The 22,604-nt window shown below is 52.2% G+C and overlaps 8 protein-coding genes across 8 annotated transcripts; 3 read left to right on the top strand and 5 right to left on the bottom strand.

The window, feature by feature from the left end:
* Nucleotides 1–196: 196 nt before the first annotated feature.
* On the bottom strand, nucleotides 197–1,791 carry BU25DRAFT_415556 (polysaccharide deacetylase family protein). The gene is made up of 5 exons (XM_033707565.1): nucleotides 1,351–1,791; nucleotides 1,247–1,304; nucleotides 1,141–1,197; nucleotides 1,065–1,091; nucleotides 197–1,003 (listed from the first exon to the last, which is right to left on the bottom strand). The coding sequence occupies exons 1-5, from the start codon at nucleotides 1,396–1,398 to the stop codon at nucleotides 210–212; spliced, it is 984 nt and encodes a 327-aa protein (XP_033556236.1). The 5' UTR covers nucleotides 1,399–1,791; the 3' UTR covers nucleotides 197–209.
* Nucleotides 1,792–1,832: 41 nt separating this feature from the next.
* On the bottom strand, nucleotides 1,833–3,544 carry BU25DRAFT_415557 (amidase signature enzyme). Its single transcript, XM_033707566.1, has 4 exons — nucleotides 3,519–3,544; nucleotides 3,206–3,470; nucleotides 2,938–3,132; nucleotides 1,833–2,870 (listed from the first exon to the last, which is right to left on the bottom strand). The coding sequence occupies exons 2-4, from the start codon at nucleotides 3,365–3,367 to the stop codon at nucleotides 1,926–1,928; spliced, it is 1,302 nt and encodes a 433-aa protein (XP_033556237.1). The 5' UTR covers nucleotides 3,368–3,470; nucleotides 3,519–3,544; the 3' UTR covers nucleotides 1,833–1,925.
* A 20-nt stretch (nucleotides 3,545–3,564) lies between these two features.
* On the bottom strand, nucleotides 3,565–4,139 carry BU25DRAFT_415559 (uncharacterized protein). The gene is made up of 2 exons (XM_033707567.1): nucleotides 3,850–4,139; nucleotides 3,565–3,797 (listed from the first exon to the last, which is right to left on the bottom strand). The coding sequence occupies exons 1-2, from the start codon at nucleotides 3,955–3,957 to the stop codon at nucleotides 3,654–3,656; spliced, it is 252 nt and encodes an 83-aa protein (XP_033556238.1). The 5' UTR covers nucleotides 3,958–4,139; the 3' UTR covers nucleotides 3,565–3,653.
* Nucleotides 4,140–4,232: 93 nt separating this feature from the next.
* Nucleotides 4,233–6,688, top strand: BU25DRAFT_378483 (FAD monooxygenase-like protein). Its single transcript, XM_033704175.1, has 2 exons — nucleotides 4,233–4,734; nucleotides 4,781–6,688. Exons 1-2 carry the CDS (start codon nucleotides 4,475–4,477, stop codon nucleotides 6,558–6,560), a joined length of 2,040 nt encoding a protein of 679 aa, XP_033556239.1. The 5' UTR covers nucleotides 4,233–4,474; the 3' UTR covers nucleotides 6,561–6,688.
* A 583-nt stretch (nucleotides 6,689–7,271) lies between these two features.
* Nucleotides 7,272–8,968, top strand: BU25DRAFT_378485 (MFS general substrate transporter). Its single transcript, XM_033704176.1, has 4 exons — nucleotides 7,272–7,299; nucleotides 7,363–7,596; nucleotides 7,661–7,945; nucleotides 7,990–8,968. The coding sequence occupies exons 2-4, from the start codon at nucleotides 7,404–7,406 to the stop codon at nucleotides 8,832–8,834; spliced, it is 1,323 nt and encodes a 440-aa protein (XP_033556240.1). The 5' UTR covers nucleotides 7,272–7,299; nucleotides 7,363–7,403; the 3' UTR covers nucleotides 8,835–8,968.
* Nucleotides 8,969–10,615: 1,647 nt separating this feature from the next.
* On the bottom strand, nucleotides 10,616–13,374 carry BU25DRAFT_353118 (uncharacterized protein; the record flags this gene model as incomplete). The annotated part of the gene is made up of 5 exons (XM_033703435.1): nucleotides 10,616–10,657; nucleotides 10,733–11,744; nucleotides 11,791–12,071; nucleotides 12,124–13,259; nucleotides 13,311–13,374. 5 exons carry the CDS (start codon nucleotides 13,372–13,374, stop codon nucleotides 10,616–10,618), a joined length of 2,535 nt encoding a protein of 844 aa, XP_033556241.1.
* A 2,339-nt stretch (nucleotides 13,375–15,713) lies between these two features.
* On the bottom strand, nucleotides 15,714–17,237 carry BU25DRAFT_443426 (FMN-linked oxidoreductase). Its single transcript, XM_033709358.1, has 3 exons — nucleotides 16,920–17,237; nucleotides 16,265–16,869; nucleotides 15,714–16,210 (listed from the first exon to the last, which is right to left on the bottom strand). Exons 1-3 carry the CDS (start codon nucleotides 17,160–17,162, stop codon nucleotides 15,820–15,822), a joined length of 1,239 nt encoding a protein of 412 aa, XP_033556242.1. The 5' UTR covers nucleotides 17,163–17,237; the 3' UTR covers nucleotides 15,714–15,819.
* Nucleotides 17,238–17,620: 383 nt separating this feature from the next.
* BU25DRAFT_403344 (xanthine dehydrogenase/oxidase) lies at nucleotides 17,621–22,285 on the top strand (the record flags this gene model as incomplete). Its single annotated transcript, XM_033705077.1, has 2 exons — nucleotides 17,621–21,613; nucleotides 21,670–22,285. 2 exons carry the CDS (start codon nucleotides 17,621–17,623, stop codon nucleotides 22,156–22,158), a joined length of 4,482 nt encoding a protein of 1,493 aa, XP_033556243.1. The 3' UTR covers nucleotides 22,159–22,285.
* Between the last annotated feature and the right edge of the window lie 319 nt (nucleotides 22,286–22,604).

A 22,604-nucleotide genomic window follows, 5' to 3' on the forward strand; every position in this document is an offset into this window, starting at 1 on the left:
CTATGACCAGAAAGGCCCACAAGCTGACAAATCGTTGCTCAACATATTAAGAAAGGTGCGAGTGAGTTTCGAAGCTTGCACAAAGATCACGCGGTGCCCAAACCGGGATCATAAGCGTTCCGAAACAGGCGTAGACACATTAACTCCAGGGCTGTCAGGGCACTCGGCAAAGTTTCAAGAAGATATTGTTGAATTTATCGAAAACAAAGCTACTTGAACTCTGTCGGGCCGTTGTAGTCAATCAACGAGTACGCCTTGCCGTCCTTCTGCTGCCTCAAAATCTCCCCAGGCGGCGCGGGCACCTTCGCGCCTTCAGGTACTGGATTGTTTTTCTTGAAGTCATCCGCCATTTGCTCCATCGTCACCCACTCGACACCCTCATGCTTGTTGATGTGCTCGATGATCCGCTCGTGCATAAGCACAACATGCGGTCGCCCACTGACATCCGGATGGATTGTCATTGGGAAGACAAACTCATCGTACTCCCTGTAGAAGTAGTCGAAATGATCCATCCAGATCTGCTCGACGTCTCGAGGATTCACCCAGCCGTGTGAGTTTGCGCTCTTCTTCATGAACATCATTGGTGGGAGATCGTCGATGTACCATGATCCTGGGATCTCCACGAGACCCGTCTCCTTGCCTTTTGTGAGCGGTTTCATCCAGTCAACCGCGTTCTTCGAGTAGTCGATCTTCGTCCACTCGTCGCCTGTGCGTAGCCAGTAGCACCTGTGATCTTCGTGTGACATGCTGTGATCATACTCGATGCCGTAGGAGAGCAGTAGATCTGTGCCTTCGACTGAAGTTTCCCACCATGGCGCTACCGAGCCCCGAGGAGGCTTGCCGCAGAACTCTGTGAGCTGTTTGTAGGTCTTGTCGAGAACATCGCGTTGTTGCTCGAAAGTCATATCCGCGGGATTCTCGTGCGAGTAGCCATGTAAACCAATCTCGTGCCCTGCATCACGGACAGCGGCACAATCTTCAGGGAATGTGTCGAGGGTGTGACCTGACTCGTTAGCACAAGGATGCTCGGGAGCGAAAGCCTGACGAATGTGAGGTTGTCGTACCCGGTATGAACCATGTTGCTTTAATTTCTAGACGTGTTAGCTACAGTAGTGGAGAGGTAGAGAGTTGAGAAGGTACTGTATTTTTCGAACAGCTTCAGCAGGCGTTGTGTGCCTACTGTTCCTGCCCAGAGACCTGCAACATGTCAGGCTCCAGTTTCGTTACTCGACAACAGCCAATTAACCTCTACTGATATCACTCGTAGAGTCCTCGCCTCCGTAGGAACCAAGCCAGCCTGCGACCTTTAACATTGTCAGCGCTTTTTGATAACTAAACAACCATACGTACAGCATCAATGTCAACACCATAGCTCACAAGAACCTTCTTCTTGCCCATGCTGATGTTTGAGACCTGGGTAATTGGTAGTATTGAAGTTGGAGAGGAGGTACGATGGCAGGAAGCAGTGAAGGGGAATGCAGGGCAAGCTTGAAGCAGTGTTTGGGAAAGTAAACAGCTACCCCCGCTTATGTTGGATCGTGACGCAGGGCTCAAGTGGTGGGGCAGCAGTTGTAAGGTGGGGGCGGACCTTTGATCCTCCAACCCTGACCGACGGATGCTTATCGTTTGGGTTAGTCGTGTGTCGCATGTGTTAGCTCCCGTTCCGATGCGTTTCCAGAAGCCGCCGTCGGCAATCCTGTGATGTATCGTGATATCTGTTACTGGCCGTCGCGATTGCTATCATTAAGGAGACGCCTTGCTAGGTCGGCAATATCTGCTTCTCGGATAAGCTGTGAATAATGGAAAGTGAAATGGAACAAGATTTTGATGTGATCATTCTTCATTAATTCGTTGGTCTTCATGAGTAGCAAATGCGCACGGTGGAAGGCCCAAGCTCGAGATCGATGATCGCGAAGCGTTCGTGTTCATGTTGCAGAGCCATTCCTTGACCCAGCAGCAGGCTGCATATCTTTCAGAATGTTGTCGATGGCTTTCGCCGCTCCCAGCGCTCTCTCTTCGTTGAGTCGGCGCGCAACGACCTGCACACCAACCGGCATGCCGTCCATCGCATCCACATTGAATAAGCTCCAATTCCACTCATCTAATGGATTTCTGGGCTGATACGTATCCATCATTGTGGCCGCCTCGCTATCCAACTCTTTCGAAACCTGGCCAGCAGGTATGACCACCGCAGGATAATCAACAAAGTTGAAAACCTTGGTGTATCCAACCCACCGACACTTGCGGTGTGGGACTGAGGTGTGAGGCATCACAGGGGTGAGGAGAACGTCAATCTCTTCCCCAGTCTTTGCACTTCTTGTCGACTTCCAAAGCTCCAGGTATCGCTTCTGCGCATCGACCTTCTGTTTGTTCAGTTGCCAATACGAGTAAACAGAGATTGGTTTGCCCCTATTGATCAGTGCCTCAACATGTGGAATGAAAGGCTCACCGCCAGCTTCGACGTCTCGCCTAATGTCTTCGCCTCCATCAGCCGTGTAGTATTGGTCCATGATATCGATGCATTCCTGATGCAGACTGCCTGGATTCCAAGGCACTATGTCATGGCCAGCTCGCTTAAGTTTTGCCGCAACTTCCTCCAACACGCGTGCCACAGGCGGATGTGGTCGCACTACACCGTCATCTCTCATGACAGCGATACGCAACGGCCGAGATTGCGCGTCTTCGAACAATCCTGACCGCCAGGGTACTGGAGAGCATTTTGGATCATGGTCCCACGGGCTCGCATCGATGACAGCCTTGGTCACAGCTACGAGCGAGTCGATGCACCGACTCATCGGCCCAATCACCGATGGCACATGCTCCTGACCATCTGTCGACACTGACACGCCTTGGTACGGTAAACGAGTACTCTGGTTTTGCTATCAGTGGGCTGCAAGAATAGTATGCGAGCAGTTTGCCTCGTAGGGTATAGCTTACACTCGGCTTCAATCCGTATAAACCGTTCATGTGGGACGGTATACGGATGCTGCCACCAATGTCCGTTCCCCATCCAATTACTGTGCCTCGGAGCGACAAGAGCGTGCCTTCTCCGCCCGTCGAGCCTCCGGGGGTAAATTCGGGATTCTTCGGATGCACGGTGAGTCCCCATAGCGGGTTGTCTGTTTCACACCACTGTGAGAAGAAAATTGTAAGCGTTACGACTATACGCGGCACCGGAACGGGAGGCCTCGTGCCGGTGACGTACCATGATCGACTGCGGAAGGTTCGACTTTGCGACAATGATGGCTCCCATCTGCTTCAGAAGCGACACCAAAACGCAGTCTTGCATAGCTGGCTTGAAAGCACGCCCGACATAGCCCAGGGTGCTGTCGAATCCTTCAACGTCGAACTGATCTTTCAAAGTCATGCATATGCCGTGCAGGGGTCCCACGAGTTTGCCATGTTTTCCGAAATGCTCATCGAGCCCATTGGCCTGCTTTATCGCTTCGTCGAAAAGAATTTCGGTAAGGCTGCCAACGTCAGCCAAACTTCCCAGATAATCATAAAGCTAAACGTGCCAGTTTGTCTGTGCCCGTCAGCAATGTGGCCCGGAATTTAGGTTGGGTGGGGAACGGTACACGTTTGTGAGCATCAATAGCCCTATGAAATTATGGTGTGAGAATGGTACGATCATTTGGAGTTGCGCACGGAGCCTACCGGTGCACGTAGGCAGCACATAGCGTTGACGCACTCACGGCGCCAGAAGCAATCGCTTGCAGAGTGTTATCGACGCTATCAATGGCGGTAACGTCTCGTGCACTGCTTTTGGTGCTTCCTAAAGCGTCGAGTTGCAGTATCTAGCACGCCGTCAATTCTCTGTTTGGGGTTTACTCAGGGGCAAAGAAGTACCTCGAAGCGTGTTTTGTCTGCACCAAGGAAGTTGTGAATGGCCTTCTCGCGTATGAGCCGTTTCTCGTTAACGGTCTGCAGCCACTGTGGTACCTCAGAGGCGGTCATGGCGAAGTTGGTGGAGGTGAGATGGGCTAGGAGCAAGCGTGGAGCGCAGGTTGTCCACAGCACGCGTGGTCCTTATCATTCATCGTTTGTATCTAAATTCACGAGATGAGAGCGCAGCAAGAGCGTAATCGCATGCTGCAGTTGATTCCATGATCGGCCGCGCGCGCGTAGGACGGAATGACGGTGGAGTGTGGTGGAGGTTCCAGCTCGGACCCTGCTAGATGAAAGGTGGGGTTCTGGGCTTCCGAGTCGCACCTTCCGTTTGTCGCCCAAAACAACTTTGCAATGCACTGTTTTCGTCGAACGGCAACCCCATGTACGGGTCACCTCATTGATTGGGGCCTGTGAAAAGAATTTCACAGCTACTGAGCTCTTGGACCATGCCATGACAGCCCTACATCAGTTGGAACTGGGCAGACCTCGAGCAGATGCTCGAACGTTTGCCCCTCCTGAATCCCTCAGGTACCCCCATTTTCGAACGTAGCGGACCGACATCAGGAACGGCCAGCCATATAGCATGTCTCCCTCAATATGGAACTTCATGAAGCGCTCAGGATTTGATCAGACGCCGCCTCCCTCGCAAAGAACATCGCCTACTGGTCATTCAAAGCTGCAGAAGATGGCGCCCGGACTTACTGTCGACTCAATGGACTCCCGTTCCTCAGGTAGTAGCTTAGAGGTTGCGTCACAGTTCTCATACACCAAGGACGATGACTACTCGAGCTTTATGAGCGATGTGCTAGTTGTTGGTGCTGGACCATCTGGTCTCATGCTTGCGTACGTTGTATGAAACAAATATATTCCACAAAGTTAATTGGTATAGTGACAACCTCGTAAGATATGGCATCAAGACAAGAATCATCGACGATAGACCCGACCGTACCTCAACTGGACGCGCCGATGGCATTCAGCCCAAGACCATTGAGACTCTGCGACAGATGCGTGTTGCAGAGCCCCTCCTGCGAAAGGGTGTGAAGATCTTCGACATATCATTCTGGAAGTCCTCAACCGACGAGCCACTGCATCGAACCGGTCGTGAGGTCCATTACCCGCCTGTAGTCGACCTTCTCGATCCCTACATTTTGTTGGTCCACCAAGGCATGGTAGAAGCTGTCTTCGAGGACGATCTTCGAGAACGCGGCACCACGGTGCTGCGAAACACAGCCTTCGAAAGTCTTGAATACACACCACAAATGATACGGCCCTTGACCGTCAGCTGCAGGCAGGATGTCAGCCAAGCCAAGAAGTCATTCGCAACTCGATATGTTGTCGGCTGTGACGGAGCGCACTCCAAAGTGCGAAAGGCTATCCCGGGTTCAACGCCTGTTGGAGCGTCGTCAGATGCAGTATGGGGTGTGCTGGATGGTGTACTAGACACAGACTTCCCAGATATCTGGAGCAAGGTCGTTGTTCAGTCAGAGACATTGGGCTCGGTCCTGATGATCCCTCGCGAACGTGGTCTGACGCGTCTGTACATTGAGCTCCGACCAGGCTCAGAAGCGGCTGTGTCAGCAGGCGAACAGACTCCCCAGGAATTTGTACAGAGCCGTGCACGAGCCATTCTGCAACCCTACAGACTGGAGTGGAGGAACGTCGAATGGTTTGGACGTTACAAGATTGGACAAAGGGTAGCTTCCAAGTTCACCGACACCGAACGAAGAGTCTTCATTGCTGGAGATGCTAGTCACACCCACTCGCCAAAAGCTGCACAGGGTATGAACACGTCGATGCATGACTCGTGGAATCTGGCCTGGAAGATGAACTTTGCTGTTCGTGGACTTGCCAAGCCTAGCTTGATGGAGACCTACGAGCAGGAACGCAAGAAGATTGCCCAGGACCTCATCGACTTCGACTATGAGCACGCCAATGCCTTCCATGAGGGAGATCCAGCTGCGCTTGCAGCAAACTTCACCAAGAACGTCGCTTTCATCTCCGGATACGGTGTCAGCTACACACCAAATGTTGTGAACGTACACGCCAAGGGGTACACACGAGGTCACCTCACACCAGGCTTCCTCCTTCCTCCTGCCAAGGTCACGCGCTTCATCGACTCGAACCCCGTCGATATTCAGACCGACATCCCTGCACTCGGTCAGTTCCGCATCTACTTCTTCTGCCACAACGTACAGGAAGCAATGCCCTTCCTCGAGACAATATGCCACCAGCAGTCTGGCATGAGCTCGTACGTTGGCCGCATCACCGCCGCAGGTAACGCCTCGTATACCATGCAACCCCCTCTTGCCGCGCCCCATGACCAATTCGTCATTCCTGAGCGATACACACCTGTCAGCGGCATCTTCACATATGCTCTGGTCACTGATCAGAACCGTGATGAGATCGAGATCAAGGATTTACCACCTGTCTTGCGCGAGTCTTCCTGGTCGTTCTACCTCGACGATGTGCCCCATAAAGACACTCGTAAGCAGTCCGTCACGGACAAGTGGCTTGATGGACTCGATGAGAACGAGGTCGTTGTTTTGAACGTACGTCCTGATGGTTACGTTGGCACAGTACGCAGGTTTGCAAGCGGCAGCAGGGAGAACGGTATGGTCGCCGTCAACTGGATGGATGACTACTACGAGGGCTTCATGAAGGATCAGTAGAGTTTTTGGTTGACGGATACGTTTCTTAAAGCATAGTTACGGCGTTGAGTTGTGGGTTGGGGCGATATACATGATACACGTTGTTGTAAAGAGCATGCTGCCATGTATGAAATTCACTCTATTCTTCTAAATCATACGCCAACGACTTCCAAGATCTACCCGAATGCGATGTTGCAGGTTCGAAACGGTGCACGCCAGAGACTGCGCGGAATTCCAGTGGAGTTCTGCACACGTCGTGGTACACATTCTCTCTCGTCTATCTCTGCCACCAAACCACATGCAGACTCAGGTGCCCCCACTCTTATCTTCTCCCTTTGTCACTTTCTATCAGCCTATCATAGGATGCATGCACTTGCCTGAACCCCATGATCCGATTGTGTCGGATGTGACTATAAGTGAGAGTTTATGCTTTCGATAGGAGTAAATCAAAGATGGAGGTGCAGTGCTTGAGAGTGCGGAGCAACCATGTATATAGGGAAAGTAGTAACATTGAACTATCGACAACCCCGTTGAAGCCCTCAGCTGGCACGGCTGTCGACTTTGTATAGTCTTCGATGAGTCCACCTTGTCTTCTTCTTGTTCCAGTCGATCATCGAACATTATCGCTCTTCATCCTACCAAACACAAACCATCTTCATCGACGAAGAGAAACGCAACATGTCAACTACCAGTTTCGAAAAGGTCCATGGCACAGGCACAGCTCTCGAGACCATCGATAAGGCCGCCGAACGCGCATACGGTAGTTCCCCTCTTTTCATCCGCTACGACTCCATCTAACGTCTTCTCCATCTAACGTCTTCAGTCCGCAAACTCGACTTCTACCTGCTCCCTTTCCTGTCCTTGATGTACTTCTTCAACTCCGTCGACCGCAGCAACCTCGGCAACGCAAAGACGGACGGCATGGACAAGGACTTGGGGTTTACAGGTGAGCAGTACAGTCTGCTGATTTTGCTGTTTTACATTCCGAATGGGCTGTGTGATTTGCCGCTGAATATATTGACGAAGAAGTGGAGTGGGAGAATTATGTTGCCTAGCCGTAAGTTCTCCTTTGGTTATTGTCCTCATGATAGTCGAAGAGATCAGAGCTGACAGAGATACAGTAATGGTTGGCTGGGGCGCAATGGCGCTGTTCCAGTGCGCCACGACGAACTTTGCTGGCATGCTTGTCATTCGACTGCTGCTGGGCGCTTTTGAGGCTGGGTTCTTTGCTGGTGTAGTATTCTACTTGACACTCTTCTACACTCGTGGAGAGCTTGGGTTTCGCATTGCGATCTTCTTCGGGAGTGCGCTGCTTGCTGGAGCCTTTAGTGGGTTGATCTCGTTTGGTATGTTCCAGATCCACCATGCTACCATACCGGGGTGGAAGTGGCTGTTCATCGTTGAGGGTAAGGACTTTGAAATCATGGAGTACAATACTGACTGGGACCAGGCGCAATGACTGTCGTAATCGCGTTCGTTGCCTACGCCTGGCTGCCTGCTACCCCTCAATCGGCGTGGTTCCTCAACGTGGCCGAGCGAGCAGTAGCTGAGCGCCGCACACTGCGCGATCTATCATCTTCGACAAGCCACGACTTCGACATGAGAGAATGTTTCAAGGAGTGGAGCAATTGGAAGATGGTCCCCTGGTGTATCATCGCCTTTACCTATCCGGTCGCTTTCAATACGACGTCCAATTTCCTGCCCCAGATCGTTCAAAGGCTTGGCTACAGCCTTGTCAAGACGAATCTTTGGACCGTTGCGCCGAATGCCGTTGGATTCGTGGTGTTGCTGTGCGTTACATACAGCAGCGACCACTTTCGCGAACGCACCTTCCACGTCGTCTTCTCGCTATGCGTCTCGCTCGTCGGCCTCATCATCCTTGCATCAATCGATGTCTTGGCCAACAAAGGTGTAGCGTACTTTGCGTGCTTCATGCTTGCTGCCGGCGCGTACATTCCCAGCTGCTTGTTCCACTCGTGGCACAACAACAACAATCTCAACGAGAACGCTCGTGCAGCCACAACAGGTCTTTTAGTAGGTCTAGGCAATTTGGGCGGCATCGTGTCGGCTGCGACGTTCAGACAGGAGTATGCACCGAAGTACATTCCAACGCTGGCTGCGACAGCGGCGTGTAATGTGACGTGCATCGTGTTCACGTTGTGGTTGGGCGGCTGGATGAAGATGGACAATCGCAGAAGGAATCAACAGCAGGGTGTCAAGATTAAGGCGCAGGAAGTCAAGACAAGCGAGCTGGGTGATGGAGAAGAGAGTGAGATGTGGAGATACTTCACCTAGTCGTGTCCACAGTTGAGGGACCTGCAACGATACCGAGCTTTGTATAGCGTTCAGGCTGTTGCAAAGGCTGGACCCTCAAAGATCCGAACGCCAACGCCCGCCGATTGCGAATAGAAGACGGAATCGCACTGCATACATGCGTACATGTGGAGTGGATGTTAGTTTCCGTGCACTTTTGGGAAGTGTCGCCCTTTCTAAACGCTAGTCCGATGCTACGCTCAGACCATTGTAACTTCGATTCTTTTCGACACTTCCAGTACACAAAGTCATTCGTTTACCATTATATACCAAATTCGAACCAGCGTCTCTCCTTCATGTTGCGGTGCACGTTTGTTCCGTATGCTCTTTGATTCGTTCTCGCGGCGTACTGCTTCTGGCCGCAAACCTCACCTTCAATTATGCACCTTATCCGTACTGAGTGAAGTCCGTTGCGTAAATGTTTACAGTAAACACAGAGAGGAGGTGTAGTTGTATTCGTAAGGCAACGAGACTTTAGTCATGAACAATCTGGGTCTCGGGATGGCGGGAATTATCTCATAGAGACAGTCGAACCTGAGAGAGACCAACATGATTGGAATTCTCTTTATCCTCGATGCCACCCTGCAGCAAGACGGGACATCTACCGGAGTACGATAGACATTAATACGTGAAGGGGCCAATGGATTTTCTGCCTCGCATGTCGAACGGCCTTTAGACAACGTCTGGGATAACGCCAATAATCCCTTCATCAGACCATCAGTCAGACACAATTTCATCATGCCAGGTTTGGGAGAATGACTTTGAGCAACCTGGCTGCGGTTGTACGGACGGCACAGTCGGCCACGTCGAATAGCAAACTCCTTCAACCAACCACAAAGCATCTACAGTGCCGTTGACGACACCATCATTAGAACCAGCAACAAGCGCCTGGAGCAAAGCACCTGTATCGGTATCTCAGGACGAAAATCAAGAAGTTACCGTTGAGGCTTCTCAGGCTATTGATGTAACGGCCAACGGCCTTGGCCAGAGCTACTCTAGTACCAGTTAGGATAGCTCATGTATGGCTATCTATATATATGTAGCTCAGCCCAGCCCAGATAGCCAATCCAGCGTAGTACTTTTTCTCTCAACATACTCCAACAATTAAGCTAGATCGACCAGAAGCCACGACAGACGTACAGGCAGGTGAAGAGCCTACACGCTAACGTCCCATCTGGTAGGTGACTCGGCTGCCTCTGATGCGTGTGGACGCAAGGCTAGATCGCCAAAGCGGAACCTAATGCTCAAAAAATGAGACTTAAGTTTGCATCGTTATCGACCATCGCTGATGTTCCCTTTGAGGTCGGAGGAAAGCTGCTGAGCAACGTCGAACTCTCAGACTCAATTGAACAGACACCGCGACAAATAAAGCACCTGACACTGAGCCTGCTGGACCTGAAATGGGCTCGCCCACTAACCTCTCAGCAAAACACTAACAAGGGGTCTGGAACTAGCCTCAAAGCCGCCAAAGAGACAAGGGCAAGAAATCTCGTTCATCAAGAAAAAAGGAGATACTAGCAAAATGCATTGCGAAAGAAGCTTGCAGACGTTTTCGCAGGGCTTGCGTTAACGCTGTCATGTGATGGATGTCTAGTGCTCAAGGCCTCATTCGCTGCCTTCGATGGCATGGCATTTCCTTTCATGTACCAATATGTGTTTACAAGTTGTCATTTCGGCATTGCAATTCAGTTCATATAATAACATTGCATATAATAATACCGCGCTGCACTAGCCTGGTATCAATCATCCTAAGTGTCCAATCCTTACGAAAACATGGCCCCTCCACTCCCACCAACCAGCCGCCACTGCACCAACCCCCTAAGTACCATCATCCCATCATGCACCACCGCCCACCTGACCTTACTCAAACACCGAATCACACACACCACAAGCCCATTTGTCCCTCTTTTCCCCACCGCGCCCGAAATCCCCTCGTTATACCCAACCTGCAGCACCATCTCCGGCTTAGCTTTACTAATCGTATCAAGCAGACTCTTCATCTCAGCCGCTGGATCCCAAATAATCTCATCCTCATCATCATGCATCGGGAACGGCGGCATCTCGACCTGAATAGCCGTCGCAGGAGGAACAGGGCGCGCATACCACACTCCCCACACGACCAGTGTACCCAGATACACGGCCCAAGGATGGTGCCAGAGGGGCCCGGCACCGACGTCGAGTTCGCCGTCGAGAACATCGACACCCTGATTCACCAGTGCAGCGGCATGCCACACGGCTTTGCCTGCTTCTTTGACGTTTTCTGTGACCCATTTCTTCACAATGCGCTGGCTGCGTGCGTAGTCTGCGCGCGCGACAGGGCGACCAAGGATGTGGCGTGCCCCAGCGTAGATCTGCAAGTCGAGGAAGGGCGTGTGCAGGAGGATGTGGGCAGAGTGATAGAGGGACAGGGTTGCGGAGCGTATAACTTGGAATTCTTTGGCCAGGAAATGGTCTTGCGAAGGAAGGCGAGCGCTGTAGGTGTTGCAGAAGGCTTCGTAGTCGGCATGCCAGGCGATGTAGGAGATTGCGAGACGGGATTGCCAATTACCGAGGGGGTTGGCGGTGATGGGGTCGCCGAGCGAGGTCTGATCGCGGCGCTGCATGTCCCATGCTACCGACATAAGACCGTGTAGGAGGAGTGAACGGGAGAGGTTGTTGAGGTTCTTTGGGACTGCCGTGGCGTTGGAATGCAGATACATCTTCAAGCAAGACAGAAACAGCGGGGTAGGGGGCTGCTTCTGCCTTAGTTGGTGCCAGGTCTCTGCCGAGTCAGCTTCCCAGAGCGACTGATCGCAAGGCAGATTTGATCGAAGTTCGAAAGCTGACATGCAGAGGGACTGACAGAACAGCACTGCATGTTGTGTATCCCACATGAAGCAGAGGAGAGCAAGTCTATTGCTGTCAGCAAACATAGCTTGCACCGTACATGGTCACATACCTCTTCTTCTGCTCAGCGCTCACCCACGTCCGCCAGTCGTCTTCGAGGTCATCAGTGGCATCTTCCAGAGTGGGCGGCCGAATGCTTTGACAATCACTTCGACGGATGAGGTTGATCAGCAGCCCGTGGAAAAGGTGTGACATGTCGTGTTGCTTCTGCCCTGCCCTGCTCTTCCCGAAGCATTCAACAAGCAGAATAGTTTGTAGCACCCACAAGTCAGGTTTTGCGGAGAACCCAGCATTGGCAAAGATCTGTGGTCTCAAGACATCATGTATGCACACCTAGTGTATGTCAGCAGCTGCCTATCGCACTGTTGAAGCGTTCAGGACGTACTGCAAGCTGATGGGCATCCTTCTCCCCGTATGTGGCCCCGAGGAGCAGTACGGTCATTAGCAGTAGAGTGTCGACATGGGATGGCTCGAATGTTGACATATGCACAAGTGGGTATGTGGTGTTGAAGCGTGTCCAGAACAAGTCACAGTATGTTTGCAGACAGCTCAGAGACAGAAGAGGATGGTCTCGCATGACGATGCTGCCATCTGGCGCCGTAGGCTGGGTAATGTCGATAAGATCCAGTATCTGTTGTCGAGCCAGTTCATCAATTATAGGCAAGCTCCGTGAGGGCTGAAACATTGACATTGGCCGCTCAACGTCAGGCAATAAAGTGTTTGGCTGTATCTGAGGCAGATTACTTGTAAATGGCTGAACGCTGGAAACGCTGGTATGAGGAACATGTGTTGAGTTACTGCGTTCTGGTTGCTGCTCTTCGCTTAGCGGTGGTGTGATCAACGGTGCCGTGGGAGAATGGTGGACCACTGAATCTGTTCGCTGTGATGGAAGCGATCCGAATTGACCCCCTGTTGACAGTGGCTTGTCAAAGCTCATATGATCCAGCTGGAGGTCGAATGCATGGCTAGGCTGGGATTCGTTGTTGTTCGCGAATGAAAAGTTGGGAAATGGATCGTGTACGGCTGGCTGCTGCTGAACTTGAGTAGCCTGGGCCAAGTCCATATCAAAGAGCCAGTTGTAGTTGTTCATCGTAGTAAATGGATTGTTAAACGAGCTTGCTGTATCTGGGTTAAAGATATCGTCGAATGGTGCATCGTCAAAAACGGTAGTAGCGAACGGGTCAGGCTCGGGTTGTGAGAGATCAGTGGACCAGAAACGTTGGTCTATCGGCGAGAACGTCTGTGACGATAGTGCGTTGGGGTCGAGAGTTGTAGGTGGATATCCTGAAGCAATTCCAGAGTCGTGATCGTCTAGAGAGTTGCTCAGTGACGCGTTGTGTGAGATGGGTGGTGATATTGGTGCTCCTTCTTCGTGAGTTGAAAACAAGGCAAAGTCCGCAAGGGCCTGTAGTGGCTCGTCGTGCTGTGGCTGCCGGGGCGGCTGTGGCTTCTGGGCATCGTTCGCAATAGCAGGCTTTTTGGTCACGATCTTGCCCTCGGCGTCTTTCCACATGCGCTTGCCTTCTTTGGGTCAGTTTTGGAAGTGAGTTGTTTAGTGTGCAGGAATCTTACGAGTGTTCAAGATGCCGCAACCCTCAGCACCAGCTTCTTCATCCTTCTGCTTGTGACGGGCCATATGCCTCTCTGCCCATCTTGTCAGTGATGATACTCGAAGACAACAGTATGCAGTCTGCCATAGTACATGCAAGGCAAGGGGACGTGTGAGGCATGCAACGACCCTTCGATAACGTACAGTGGGGGCAGACCGCAGTGAACCAAAGTCTTGGAACCAACAGTTCAGGATCGCTCAGATGGGAGAAAGCACGGCCCTCAAGAAGAAAGTGCAAATGAAAAGCAAAACGGTGTAAGAGCGTGCATTGTGAAAGACAGACATGCAGGTAGTGGTTTCCACTCTTGCCTGGTATGAGAATGTAGCACGTGTGTGACGCTGAAGAGCCAAGTCCGTGTAAGCATCCTCTCCAACGAATGTTACGAAATGTCTTTCTTACCAAGTAAATCTCTTCTTTTGAAGTGAGCTCGACATCTGTCGCAAGTGTATTCTCCAGTTGAATGATTCAACAGATGCCGTTGAAGGTGCTCGGCTCTGGTGAAGCTTCTCCCACACCCAGCATTGTCACAGACAAACTTCCTCCCTTCAACTTTGCCTGTGACATTTCTTCTCTTGCGATCTCGTGGCATAGTACTCGATTGATTGGAAACAATTAAAGCCATGGCCAATTTGCAAGATGATGTTCAAGATCGTGATGCTCGGTACGCAATTGAAGGTTGGGGGCGAGTGGAGTTGTATAATGGGGGGGTCCGAAGGGTCCGAGGCAAGACACCGTTGCTCCACATAACTCCGGGTCGGAGCGGTATTCTCCTGAGAGCTTATCAGGGCAAACATATCCGCTACCATGGTAGATGTCATGGTCAAGCTCGAGGCTATGGCATCGCACTAAAAGGCGGGGTGAATGTCGCTAACGATCCTTCGGGCTCACAACCTCAAGAGTGGGGGGTGGTGAACAGGATGATTGGCAAGCCTCAAACCCACATGAGGTATAGGATACCTTGGAGACGCACGCACTGGGTCTGGGGTCTGGCGGCTCACGGCGTCCTGACGCACGTGGCGAGGGCTGACAAACGCCGACATGGCTGTTGACACATCCGCGGCTCAACATTTAGTCAACGGCTTCGAGACTATAAAGACCACAGGATCCTGGCTGCTGCGTATATAGGGCGTGCATGATTGATAAGGACGGGTCTAGGACATCAAGATAGGGGGCAGGAGCTGTGTTGGGAGCAAGGCGTGCGGTGGACCCGCCAACTGATTGCCGACAATGATGCGCGATCCGAGAATGGAGCATCGTCGGCGAAATGCGATTTCCCTATCTTCTTCCATCGCCCAGGACGTATTCTACCATCAAACCATAGTGATCGGTGACGAAGGGATTTTGTCTTCATCTTTAAGAGCTTTTCGTGCCTGCTCATCGCTGGCCTCCACACCTACACCCACCCATTGTAGGCTTTGTACCTGCACAGCACCCCAGAAGACTTGTCGATCGAGTCGTTGAGGTCCATATCGACTTCCATCTATGCTTTGAAAGCCCCAGGTCGTGCCTTCTGGATCCCGTTCTGTGCCATCGAGGACGATGTATGCGTCCTGAAAGCTGTGACTTGTGGATAGTTCTTGATCGCGAGCGGTCGTTGCGTTGACGTCGCCGGCTACGATGCTTGCTTCACGCTCAGGTCGTTGTACCTACTGCGCTAGGCCTTACCATTTTATTGGGCGCAATGCACCGGGGTGCGAGTCGAGGTGGACGTTTGCTGAGCGCAGAATCTTGAGACCTTCTACACCGTTTGATGTTGCTTGAAAGAAGGGCAAGCACACGTCTGCGAATAGAGTGGTCCGCTGATATTCACTCATGAACCGTAAACGCGACACATCAATGAGTGTTACTTCACTGTAAGCGTCATCCAATCTTCTGTGAGAAGTGTTGCTGCACCCATGTTGTTTGAGCGATGTGAATGAGGCCTGAAGCTGTGATTTCTTGTAGATGTATCACAACCGCTGTCCTTCTTCCAAGGGATGGGGTGACCAATGTGTAGAGACAAGAAAGTGCTGCTGCAGCACGCGCGCCGTGTAGACATGCTGAGTAGTCGACATTCCAGGTGATCAAGCGCAAGGTGTGTTGTTTGATGCGTTGCGTCTCCTCCCTGCTGGCCGTCCATCTCATTGGCTGACCAGGAAGTACCGTCGAAAGTATGGAAGAGGATTCGCTGTGGTTCATGTCTGTTGCTTACGCAATAAAGAGGTGAGCATTGACTTGGAGGCCATCTTCTGTTGGTGTAGTTGTGTTCTTTAGGCACCCGCAAGACGCTCCTTCCTCGCGAGAACCACGCTAAGCCGAACAGTAAGTCATTTTGAGAAAAGTATCACACGCGCAGGACGCTGAAACATTTCAAGTTAAAGTGGATGTTCATGCTATTCGCAATTGCAACTCTATATAATCGGTGCTGGCCCGTACCTTCTTTCAATCTGAACGCCAGCAGTGCAGTGTACTCCCCACAGCCTTGTACTGAGTCAGGCAGAGACGTTCTGTCCGTAGAAAGGGTAATCTGTATACCCCTTTGCATTGCCACCGTAGAAGGTACTACGGTCATACTGATTCAGCTCGAGACCCTCAGCCAACCTCTTCGGCAGATCTGGGTTTGCAATGAACCAGCGACCGAAGATGATAAGATCTGCGTCGCCAGACTCGATCTTAGGTGCTGCGTTATCACGATTGAAGCCACCAGCTGCAATAAATTTTACGCCACCCTTCTTCAGGGTGTTGCGGAAGTTGATGAGGGTGTTGCCCTTGACCTTGACTGTAGCCTCGGCTTCGACACCCTTGCCGCCGCTCGAGGTGTAGGCTGAGAGAGCGTCCATTTTGGCCTGTTCGTCGAGCACCTCGTCGAAACGTGGCTCGACCCTGTACTCGTCAGCAGTTTGTTCGCAAATATCATTTGCCGGACAGTACGCTTACATGTGTACGTATACGGGCCTAACATCCTGAGGCAATGTCGCAATCTTCTCGCAAAGATACTCCCAGTGCTTGTTGGGATTACTGTCCTTGGTCGATTGGAAGTAATTGTACGGGCTAAGACGGATACCAACGCGGTCTGCACCAATGGCCTTGGAGCACTCCTCGATGACCTCGAGAGGTAGCCTTGTCCTGTTCTCGACTGAGCCACCGTACTGGTCTGTTCTGTTGTTGACATTGTCATGTAAGAACTGATCAAGGAGGTAACCGTTCGCTCCATGAATCTCGATTCCATCGAAACCAGCCTCACGTGCCTTCTTTGCGGCGGATCCGAAGTCCTTGACAATTTGTTGGATTTCTTCGACGGTCAGCGCACGTGGTGGGTGCTCTGCGCATACTGTGCCATCTGCCCAGCTGCCGTCCATGGGAATGTCACTTGAGCTGACAGGTTGTTGTCCGCTGCGGAAAGATGGAGGCGAGGCGCGTCCTGTGTGCCACAGCTGGCAGAAGATGTACCCGCCCTTTGCGTGCACAGCATCTGTGACCTGCTTCCATCCTGCAATTTGGGAGTCTGAGAAGATACCGGGTGCGCCAGGGTAGCCACCAGCCAGCATGTCGTCAGTGCTGATGTTTGATAAACACTCATGCCATCACTCACAAATTTCGCGATTTCAGTCGCCTCAGTTAGCTGCAGGCCACCTTTGCTTGCGCGCTGGCTGAAGTATTCAACGTTCAAGTCATTGGGAACTGTGACACCTTCGCTCTCCTTGGTCGCTCGCATGCGCGTAAGAGGGGCCTGTACGATTCTGTGCTCAAGCTGAATGGGCCCTAACTTGAAGGGTGTAAAGAGGGCAGTATTTTGAAGCTGCTTGAAGCCTGTGGGTGAATCTGCTTTCGGCATGCTGGCTAATGTTCGTTTGGAGATACTGATCAGGATATTCTCGGGGGGACGTGATGTTAGAATCGAGGAACGCAGGAACTTCAATAATTGCATTTCTTGTGCCTGCATCTATCTCTTGTACCTCCGCTAATACCACCGTCGCGATCGTCCGTTGTCGCAAATCCCATGTTTGGATGTTTGTGAGTGGTGTTGCAGAAATGGGGGAGGGGCAGGCGCGAACAAGACGCGTCGCAGCAGGCACAAAGCGCCCGCCGTTTGGAAAGTGGGGTGCACGAATCGGCAGCCGCCTCGGAATGCACTGCCAGGCACCCAATCATCGATAACATTACGTGAGGACAGTGTGAATGCCGCTGATACTGAGGGGTCATGATGCCGTATGATTGCCGCAGAGAAGGTATATCTTCGGAACGATGCGTTGAGCGTTGTTTGGGAGAAGATACCTATATTCGAACTTCATCATGACCCTGCCTGTTCCGCCCAAGAGCGCAGCCTCGGCGCCTCTCCGAGGTCTGAACGCCACCGAAGCTTTGACACCTCTCATTGAATCAATATACACCTCACCAGACATTACATGTTACGTCAACGGGAAAAGAACAATAATCAGCAACCCGAACCCGCACTGGACGTTGCTGGACTACATTCGCGCCCAACCAGACCTCAAGGGCACCAAGCTAGGATGCGGCGAAGGAGGGTGTGGGGCCTGTACAGTGGTACTACAAGTGGGAGATCGTCGAAATGAGAAGAGGAGAATACAGCATCTCGCAGTGAACGCATGTTTGTTCCCACTGGTCGGCATTGATGGCAAGCATGTCATCACCGTCGAAGGCATCGGAAATGTCGACAGGCCACATCCTCTACAAGAGCGGATTGCAAAGCTCCACGGCAGTCAGTGCGGGTTTTGTACACCTGGCATCGTCATGAGCTTATATGCTGTGGTCAGAAACTCATACAACCCTGAGACGAAGAAGTTCCACCTCAGCGCGCACGAGGTTGAGATGGAAGGCCACTTAGACGGCAACCTCTGCAGGTGTACAGGGTACAAGCCTATCTTAAACGCTGCAAAGACCTTCGTGACGGAGGACTTGAAGGGACAGCTTGCAGAAGAAGACGAACCCACAACAGCAGATGCCGAGAAGTTTGCGAAAGAGGTGGTCGACTTTATCAAGACTAGCAGTGCTGGCCAGTCAAAGGTGTCGTGTGGTAGACCTGGTGGCTGCTGTCGAGACCGGCCTTCGAGATCAGGTAGCAGCTCGTGTGACAGCGAGTCTGCACCGTCGTCGCCACCCACAGAACCATCATCAACTTCAGACGACGAACACATTCCTGCAATCGTCGACGTAGAGAAAGAACCCCAGGCGGACTCCGACCTTATTGGAGCCGACTATGCAAAGCCCATGAAGAGCAAGGAGCACAGTGCTGATGCTGAGACCAAGGCTTCAACAACACTTGCGGCTCCGGCTGCGCCTTCAGAAAGGGGCGTTCCTCGAATTGAGTTCCAGGAATACGTGCCGGACGCTGAGCTTATCTTCCCACCAGCGCTGTGGAAGTATGAACCTCAGCCGTTGTGCTACGGCAATGACAAGAAGATCTGGTTCAGACCTACGAAACTCGAGCATTTAGTAGAGCTGAAAGATGCCTACCCCTCAGCGAAGCTTGTCGGTGGTGCTAGTGAGGTCCAGGTCGAAGTTCGTTTCAAAAACTCGGACTTTGCAGTATCTGTCTACGTTTCAGACATAGCGGATCTGAAACATACTATACTTCCATCAGACGCAGACTTGGAGAACGCGAAGGAACTCGTCGTGGCTGCGAACACACCGTTGACTGAGCTGGAAGCGATTTGCAAGGGCGTATATGCAAAGCTAGGGAAACGGGCCATGGTCTTGGAAGCCCTGCGAAAGCAGCTTCGGTACTTCGCCGGTCGCCAGATCCGCAACGTTGCGTCCCTTGCCGGAAACATAGCAACAGCTTCTCCAATTTCCGATGCCAACCCAGTGCTGATAGCAGCTGGTGCCACGCTCGAGGCTGTCAACAAACAGGATGGCAGTGTCGATCTTCCGATGTCCAAGTTCTTCCTCGCCTACCGGACGACAGCCTTGCCAGCTGACGCTGCTATCACACGCATTCACATACCGATTCCTGCGAAAGATACCCGGGAAGTATTGAAAGCGTACAAGCAAGCTAGACGAAAAGACGATGATATTGCTATCGTGACGGCAGCATTCCGAATACGCCTTGATGCACAAGATTGTGTTGAAGACGCGTCTATTGTCTATGGCGGCATGGCACCCACGACAAAAGAGTCGCCGAAGACCCAAGCTGCCATACTCGGAAAGCCATGGTTCCACTCGGAAACGCTGGATGCGGCACTTGGTGGCCTACTCGAGGACTACAACCTTCCGTATGAGGTGCCTGGAGGTATGGCAGACTACCGCAAGACGCTCACACTGTCGGTCTTCTTCCGCTTCTGGCATGAGTCGGGAGTCGAATTAGGTCTCGGCCATGTTGACGAGCAGGTTGTGGACGAGATTCACCGATCCATCTCAAGCGGTACAAGAGACGACTACAACCCTTACGAACAACGTGTCGTTGGCAAACAGGTCGTTCACCTATCCGCTCTGAAACAATGCACTGGAGAGGCCGAATATATCGACGACATGCCGCGACTCGACCGTGAGTTGTTTGGCGGCCTGGTAATGTCGTCGAAGGCTCATGCCAACATTATCAGCGTCGACTGGGAGCCAGCACTAGCCATGCCAGGCGTGGTTGGCTACATCGACAAGAACAGCATTCCCGCCGACGTCAACGTGTGGGGTTCCATCAAGAAGGACGAGCTGTTCTTTGCCAACGGTAAGATTCTCAGTCATGGGCAGGTCATAGGTATGGTGTATGCAGATACTGCGCTGGAGGCTCAAGCGGCTGCTCGTGCGGTGAAGGTCGAATATGAAGTGCTCAAACCGATCCTGACTATCGACGAAGCCATCGCCGCAAATAGTTTCTTCCCGCATGGCAAGAACCTGAGGAAGGGTCTCGCTATTGACGACAAGATGGACGAGGCCTTTGCTCAGTGCGAAAGGATCTTCGAGGGCACCACCAGGATGGGTGGTCAGGAGCACTTCTACCTCGAGACTAATGCTGCGCTCTCCATTCCATCTGGCGAAGATGGTGCGGTTGAAGTCTGGTCATCTACACAAAACACCATGGAGACCCAAGAGTTCGTCAGCTCAGTGCTGGGCGTACCAAGCAACCGCATCAATTGCCGCGTGAAGCGCATGGGCGGTGGTTTCGGAGGCAAAGAGTCCCGCAGTGTCCCATTTGCTGTCTACACCGCCATTGCTGCAAGGAAAGAGAAGCGACCTGTGCGCATCATGCTGAACCGCGACGAAGACATGCTGCTCAGCGGGCAAAGACATCCATTCCAAGCGCGCTGGAAAGTCGGCGTGTCAAACGAAGGAAAGCTTCTCGCTCTCAAAGCCGACGTGTACAACAACGGCGGTTTTTCTCAAGATATGAGCGGCGCAGTAATGGACCGCTGCCTTACACATCTCGACAACTCCTACGAATGTCCCAACGTCTTCCTCCGCGCCAACGTCTGCAGAACGAACATTCACAGCAACACAGCCTATCGCGGCTTCGGCGCACCGCAGGGCATGTACTTTGCCGAGACGATCATGTACAACATCGCCGAAGGGCTGGGTATGGATATCGACTCGCTACGCCAAAAGAACCTCTACAACATCGGCCAACACACGCCCTTCTTCCAGAGGATCGACGAAGACTGGCACGTCCCCATGCTGCTACACCAACTCTCCAAATCCTCAGACTACGAGAAGAGGAAGTCAGCGGTACAATCCTTCAACAAGACAAACCACTGGAAAAAGCGCGGCATCGCCCTGATACCCTGCAAGTTCGGCCTCAGCTTCGCCACAGCGCTGCATCTCAATCAAGCCGCCGCGTACATCAAGATCTACGCCGACGGAAGCGTGCTGCTGCACCACGGCGGGACGGAAATGGGTCAGGGACTGTACACGAAGATGTGTCAGATTGCGGCGCAAGAGCTCGGGACGCCGCTCGACTCGATATATACACAGGACAGCCAGACGTATCAAATCGCCAACGCGTCGCCGACCGCTGCTTCATCGGGTTCGGATCTGAACGGCATGGCGGTGAAAAATGCATGTGACCAGATCAACGAGCGCCTGGCGCCATATAGAGAGAAGTTGGGTCCTGATGCCAAACTGAAGGAGTTGGCGCATGCAGCGTACATCGATAGAGTGAACCTTGCAGCAAACGGGTTCTGGAAGATGCCGAAAGTGGGCTACACATGGGGCGACACGAACTGGGAGACTGTCAAGCCGATGTACTACTACTGGACGCAAGGCGCAGCGGCGAGTGAGGTTGAGCTCGACTTACTAACCGGTGACCACACTGTGTTGAGGAGCGATATCATGATGGTATGTTCTACATCCTCGACTTGAATTTCATTGTGTACTTGCTAACACCACAACAGGACGTAGGAAACTCCATCAACCCGGCCATCGACTACGGCCAGATTGAAGGCGCCTTCATCCAAGGTCAAGGCCTCTTCACCATCGAAGAAACCCTCTGGCACACCGCGTCCGGCCAACTCTTCACCAAAGGGCCGGGTACATACAAGATCCCCGGTTTCAGCGACATTCCGCAGATCTTCAACGCATCTATGTTACGCACCGACAATAATGGCAAGCCGTTGAGCTGGAATCATCTGAGGAGCGTGCAGAGTAGTAAGGGGATTGGTGAGCCCCCGCTGTTTTTGGGGAGTACGGTGTTCTTTGCCCTGAGGGAGGCAGTTAAGGCCGCGAGAGAAATGAATGGGGCAACGACTGTGCCCGGTGAGTGGAACTTTGATTCGCCAAGTACGTGTGAGAGGCTGAGGTTGGCGGTTGGTGACGATCTGATCAAGCGGGCGGCGACGGTGAAGAAGAAGGGCGAAATGCCGTTCCTGACTGCTGTCGCTTAGTGTTATCATTACTGTGGCTCGCTGGCCTACGAAAGCATTCTTGTCCGCGCAGCAGGCGCTCTCATTGGCCAGCTCGTTAGTCAGCGTTCGTGCCCTCACACTGTAGACATTTGCCCTTCGATAGTACACCAATTGACATTTCACATCACCGCCCTCATCAATTGTGCTCAGTTGTATTGACATACATACCCATTAATCCTCAGTTACAGCATTATCTGAATCTTACAAATACTCTGGAGAGGCGCTTCGCCACAAACCCGACTCGTGTGCTGTCTATCATTGACGAGTTATACTATAAGAGTATAACAGTACCTTTGAATACTGATAGAATGAACTGCGATATTACAACGCTCGTAAGACGGCCTCAGGACAAGGCTGGGCGACATAATCAACGAAGCAGCGGAAGGCTTTCCCATCCTGCACTAGTACCATTTCTCATCAATCAT

Source organism: Macroventuria anomochaeta (genome assembly GCF_010093625.1).
Source record: "Macroventuria anomochaeta strain CBS 525.71 unplaced genomic scaffold BU25scaffold_48, whole genome shotgun sequence".
In the NCBI taxonomy this organism is placed as follows: domain Eukaryota; kingdom Fungi; phylum Ascomycota; class Dothideomycetes; order Pleosporales; family Didymellaceae; genus Macroventuria; species Macroventuria anomochaeta.